Source organism: Tarenaya hassleriana, unplaced genomic scaffold, assembly GCF_000463585.1.
Source record: "Tarenaya hassleriana unplaced genomic scaffold, ASM46358v1 Cleome104, whole genome shotgun sequence".
Lineage (NCBI taxonomy): Eukaryota > Viridiplantae > Streptophyta > Magnoliopsida > Brassicales > Cleomaceae > Tarenaya > Tarenaya hassleriana.
The window spans coordinates 367,601-373,003 of NW_010960630.1; the positions used below are offsets into that span (position 1 = coordinate 367,601).

At 40.9% G+C, this 5,403-nt stretch overlaps 2 protein-coding genes across 2 annotated transcripts in view; both read left to right on the forward strand.

Moving 5' to 3' along the window:
• Positions 1–2,895, forward strand: part of LOC104804979 (WD repeat and HMG-box DNA-binding protein 1) — a 5,462-nt gene extending 2,567 nt beyond the window's left edge. Inside the window, exons 5-12 of the mRNA XM_010529367.2 lie at positions 203–307; positions 599–733; positions 824–879; positions 980–1,082; positions 1,165–1,281; positions 1,527–1,653; positions 1,751–1,881; positions 2,411–2,895. Of these exons, the coding sequence (XP_010527669.1) occupies positions 203–307; positions 599–733; positions 824–879; positions 980–1,082; positions 1,165–1,281; positions 1,527–1,653; positions 1,751–1,881; positions 2,411–2,761 (1,125 nt within the window). The 3' untranslated portion in view covers positions 2,762–2,895. The remainder of the gene's footprint in view (positions 1–202; positions 308–598; positions 734–823; positions 880–979; positions 1,083–1,164; positions 1,282–1,526; positions 1,654–1,750; positions 1,882–2,410) is intronic.
• A 486-nt stretch (positions 2,896–3,381) lies between these two features.
• Positions 3,382–4,410, forward strand: LOC104804985. Its single transcript, XM_010529374.1, has one exon. The coding sequence runs from the start codon at positions 3,382–3,384 to the stop codon at positions 4,408–4,410; it is 1,029 nt and encodes a 342-aa protein (XP_010527676.1).
• Positions 4,411–5,403: the final 993 nt, after the last annotated feature.

A 5,403-nucleotide genomic window follows, 5' to 3' on the forward strand; every position in this document is an offset into this window, starting at 1 on the left:
AGGGAAAGATAGAGAGGATAGATTTCATAGTTGTATTAATGACATCTGTTCGATTTTTCCTTCAGTATCTTGACAGAAAATGGCTAGAAGTCTCAAATGTGTAACACATAATTGATATGTTATCTGATTACAAATGAAAAGTACTTTCACTGCATGTATACCTTGCCTATTTGATCTGCTAAGTTCTGACCGTTTCTTGCAGAAACATGTTCTTTCTATTGATGGGCCCGTCGTAAGTGCAGCAGGATTCAAAGATGAACTTGCAGTCATTACTCATGTTTCAGATTGTCTTCCTTCAAATTCACAGGTGTCAACTTTTTCCTGGTTGGTCTTATTTTATTCTTCTCATGGATTAACCTGGCAGCCCCTTCATGTCCTCTCAGTGTATCAGGGAGAGCATTAGATAGATGTTTGGATCATGAGAAAACACCACAAGACAAAAAAAAAAAAATCTAGTTACCTTCTATGTTCACTTTGATGGCAAATTTAGTTACATATGATTACACTCTCATTGTAAGGTCACTATGAAATCTCGGTTGAAGCCTGACATAGCTTGCACTTTCTTATCGTATACATCTTTTAAAACGGAAATGTGCAGGTGATGGAATTCAAAGTATTTAACATCACTACTATGAGTCAGTCCTCTAAGGGTCGCGTTCCTTTAACCCCTGGTTCAAGTCTAACATGGTTAGGATTCAGTGAAGAAGGTCTTTTAAGCACTTGTGATTCTGAGGTGAGCTTTCTTGCATTGTTGTCCACTCATTTGCTACTGTTCGGCAGTCTGTATATTGTAATACAATTGAACTAAACTTTTTTCCTCTAGGGTGTGTTGAGGGTCTTTACGAACCAGTTTGGCGGCACATGGATCCCAGTTTTCAGGTTGATTTCCACTGTTTCCATCTTTGACATGTTCCCTTATTTCTGAACTCTGAAGATTGTTTCAAGGCCTTGTTGGTGATTATAACATCATATTATGCAGTGTCAGTAAGGAAAAGAAACAACATGAAAACTACTGGCCAGTTGGTCTGAGCTCCAGCAATTTGTATTGTGTAGTTTGTAAACACCCTTCGATTTTCCCCCAGGTATATTGTAGCCATCAAATTATTCTATTCAGATATTAAAAAAAAAAGATTGGCTGTCTCATTTTTCTTCCTTCCAAATCAGGTGACTCCAAAACCAGTTCTTACCGTACTTGACTTCTGTCTCCCACTTGCATCCTCGGATTTGGGAGCAGGATCCTTAGAGAACGACTTAATGCTAAAGCAGCTTCGTCTTCATGAGGTTTTTCACATTCTCCTTCCCTCTCTACTTTGCAGTAAGCTGTAAATTTCCTACTATCATTCGAGTTTATAAAGCAATGGTCTGGTTATTCTCCCACCAGTAATGAAATCTTTAGTTTGGCTTAGCAACATGGGTAGATTTCAACACGATTTCTGCTGACTGGTATCGGGGATACAGTACCAAAATCTTTAACCAAGTTCGAATCTGAAAGATTTGTCCTTAATCTGACTCCCTTTTCATCTCAGATCCAGAGAAGATTAGACGATATGGATTCTATCGGGTTGGACACTACTGCACTTGACGATGAAGCTTTCAACCTCAAAGTTGCTCAAGATCAGTGCATACTAAGGCTTATTGGATCTTGTTGCAGTAGTAAGTAGAATATCTACACGTCATTGTCATTTACTGCAGCAATTGATGAGATGTCTTGGTCTCCTGTATTAAGATTATATGCTCTTTTTTCCTTCAGGCGACAAGTTTTCAAGGGCCAGCGAACTTATGCAGCTTTTATCGCTGGAAAAATCGATGAGAGCAGCGATAAAACTCGTTACCAAACTCAGGCTTCCAAATTTGGCAGAACGATTCAGCAGCATACTCGAGGTAACAACATGAAAGCTAGATATATACTTAGAACTTTTCTCATTCCTTCTATTTTTCGGGATTGGTAAAAATGAGGGGATGGGTATTTATAGCCATCCTTACAACTATTAATATCAAAATTTATAATAAAATATACTATTTTGTATATTTTATCGTAGTATCAACATTTATAATATAATTGTCTAGATTTTTTTACTAAATTCTTCTATAAATTGGATCAATGATAAAAAAAATCTTATGGAACATTAGTTTGACCCAAAATAAAACAACAATAGCATCGTCTTGATTCCAAGTTTATTTAGGGTCGGCTGGTCGTATGAATTCTTCTTTTTCCATTCATTTCGGTTTTATATCATATCCTCCGAGATTTGCAACACATCCAAATGAATTTTTAATGATTTGTTCTCAAAATAAAACATTAGCTCAAAAATCAAGTTTAAATTTAATAAGATCAAGAGGTTCCAAACTTCCAATTCCGTGAACCATTCTATTTTTAACGATCTATCAAACATTGTTTGGATATTAACAGGAAAGGATGCTTAAAGAAGCTAACGAGGCGTCTGAAACGCCATTGCAGAACTCTGAAACCACAGAGAAAATTCCTTCAGCTCCAATTCAGAGAAGTGAAGATACAGCGACTGTTGTTGCATCTTCTACACCAAAGCTTTCTACAGCTACACTTGTGAGGAAACCCAAAATTTCAGAAGTGACCAAACCAAGCAAGGAGCAGGAAACACAGGGAGGCCAAACTAAATATGCAAAAGGCTCCTTCAATCTGTTCTCAAAAGCAGTGGAAAAGTACCAAGAGAAGGGAATGGAAGTCAATCAAGAAGCTCCTCGTCGTACTTCCAATCCATTTCACAAAGCAACCGTTAAGTAATGTTTTTTTGTTTTTTGTTTTGAGATTTAGGAATATAATATAGTGAATATATTAAGCCTTTTCTTTCAATAAAAACTCTTTTATGATGATGATGATATAAAGCGTGTACTTCAACTAAAACTTTATGTTTTTTTTATGATGATGATCGGTCCATCGTCGCGATTGCAGATTTCAGCCTGAGTTTTCTTCGTTTGCATGATCCGATTTCATGTCGATTTTATTCTAGATTCTTGACCAATCTTTGCTAGATATGTTCTATATTCATCACACTTATAGAAACACCCCTTTCCTCCATTGAAGCGTGAGAAATTAATTGGTATTTGAATAAATTGGTGCGGGTTTATGTCATTTTATAATAACCCGATAATAAATGAGTAAGATAACCGGGATATGAACCCGTCGGCTCAACAAGATATTTTACTCAAATGAACTATTTGAGTCATACGAATTTCACCGATACACCTTTAACAATTTTATAACCGAGAAGATCAGTATCCTCCAAATTCCAACAGTCTCCGCAGGAGACCTGGAGCCAGAGAGTTCAAAATTCAATCCAGGTATGCCAACGGGTTGGTAATCCAAAAATCCACCCCAGCGGAATTCCCCTCGTTGAAATTCCTATGGAGTCTTTGGAATCGTCTGCAGAAGAATGGGCAGATTTTGTTGTAGGTCAGTTTTATGGACTACCTCCATCTATGGGAAGAATAATTGGTGTCTCCAACGCTATGTGGTCGCGTAATGGTCCGAAGGTCAGAGTACAAGATGTCGGAAATGGTACCTATCTCTTCAAAATGCCGAATCGCCGCTCCAGAGATCTGGCAATGAGTAGGCAAATTTGGCATGTAGGATCATGCCCTATGTTCGTGTCGGTATGGAGCCCCTATCATATAGCTACGAAGCCGACGCTGACCTCGATCCAAACGTGGGTATCTTTTCGGAATTTACCACACCAGATCTATACCACAGACTGCCTCAATCGGATTGCTACTGCCGTTGGGCGCCCTCTATACCCAGATAAAACAACAGCTGCAAAGGAAAATGTCATGGTTGCCAGGATTCTTATAGACGTCAATTTGCAATGTGTTCCACCAAAAAATGTAGTGGTGACATTACCGGGCGGACAGGAACACATCATCGACATTTACTATGATTGGTTACCTCCTATATGCAGTAAATGCTCGGAACTAGGGCACAACCACAACCGTTGCCCGCAATCTCCACCGTCTGTTGCATGTGATCAGCCTTATGAAAGTGAGAAACGGATGCCTGAATTGCCAGTGCCAGAATCACGACAGGATGAAGCAAGGAAACAGCAAGGACAGACACGACAGCTCTCCGGCGCCAGGCAATCTGAGCTGGACCAACCACAACAAGGACAACCATCGGCGGTGGCTCCGTTAGCCACGGCTTCGAACCAACCATCAACGGCAAGAAGCTCCCAAGATCAGCCGCCAGTGGCGCCTCTGCTGGCCCTAGTATCAGGGACTAGTGGTATCTTAACCACCGACCAAAACCCGACCGAGAATGCGAACACTGTTGCTATAGCCACCCCTGTAACTAGCAAATGCAACCCGACCAAATCAGATAACCAGGGATTTACGGTGGTTACTAGGAAGACTCGTGGCCAAGGGGCCACGAGAAGAAACTGATTTTTCCTTTTTTTTAAGGATTCCCATGATTTTTGCCTGGAATGTAAGGGGCTTAAATGCCCTAAATAAGAGTTTTTTGACACGCAAGTGGATAACGGATAATAAGCTTCAGATCGGAGCACTTTTGGAGACTCACATTCATGAAAGGAATGTTGAGAGAATTACAAATGCGATACCAGTGGGCTGGAAACAAGTTTGCCACTTCGTGGATCAGAGTTTGGGTAGAATCTGGATAGTATGGGATGCGACAATAAAGGTCATGATATACAGCTTCTCGAATCAAGCTGTAACCTGCGGCATAGAGGACAGTCGACGGAATATCAGACTTACGGCAACTTTTGTCTATGCAGCCACATCGGTGACTGAAAGAAGGAAATTGTGGGACGAGCTAAAAATCCTTGCTACTTATCAACCACTACAGCAGTCCCCGTGGATAGTGCTAGGCGACTTTAATCAGGTCCTTACTGATGGGTCGCACGGGAACCTCGAGCATCGGTTCACAACCGGTCTCGGGTCTGGTCCGCGGGTTTACGCAGCGGAAATAGCATTCAAAACATTTTTGAACACCCACGGACCAAGCCTTTCGATGAAGAGCTTTCTTGAGAGAAAAACTAACCTTTGATTCACAATCTGGACGAAGTTAGTTGATCACAGCCTAGGTGTTGAATGAGCCAACACCCTCTTGAGCAGTCCACACCTTGGAATGGATTCCAACACTTGGAATCAAGCTTGCTAGAGCTCAAGAGAACAATTCTCTTGTGTATGGAGTTCAAGAACACCTTCTTGATCTCTCTATCTCTTGGGAGAGTTTTTCTGTGTCTCTCTAACCTTCCAAAGGTCAGAGGAGTCGAGACTAATCAATCTCACGCGTTCCCCACCTGTTTCCACTAAGAAAAGGGCGAGAAAAACGTGATTTCGGATTTGTCAGTGTCTTGGTCCGGGGCTGACCAACTCTTGGTCAGCCGGACCAAGAACACGTGACAAATCTTTGCC

Bases quoted from the DNA above. Each gene is read 5' to 3' on its own strand.
- LOC104804985 (XM_010529374.1), top strand. From the start codon at position 3,382: ATGGAGTCTTTGGAATCGTCTGCAGAAGAATGGGCAGATTTTGTTGTA.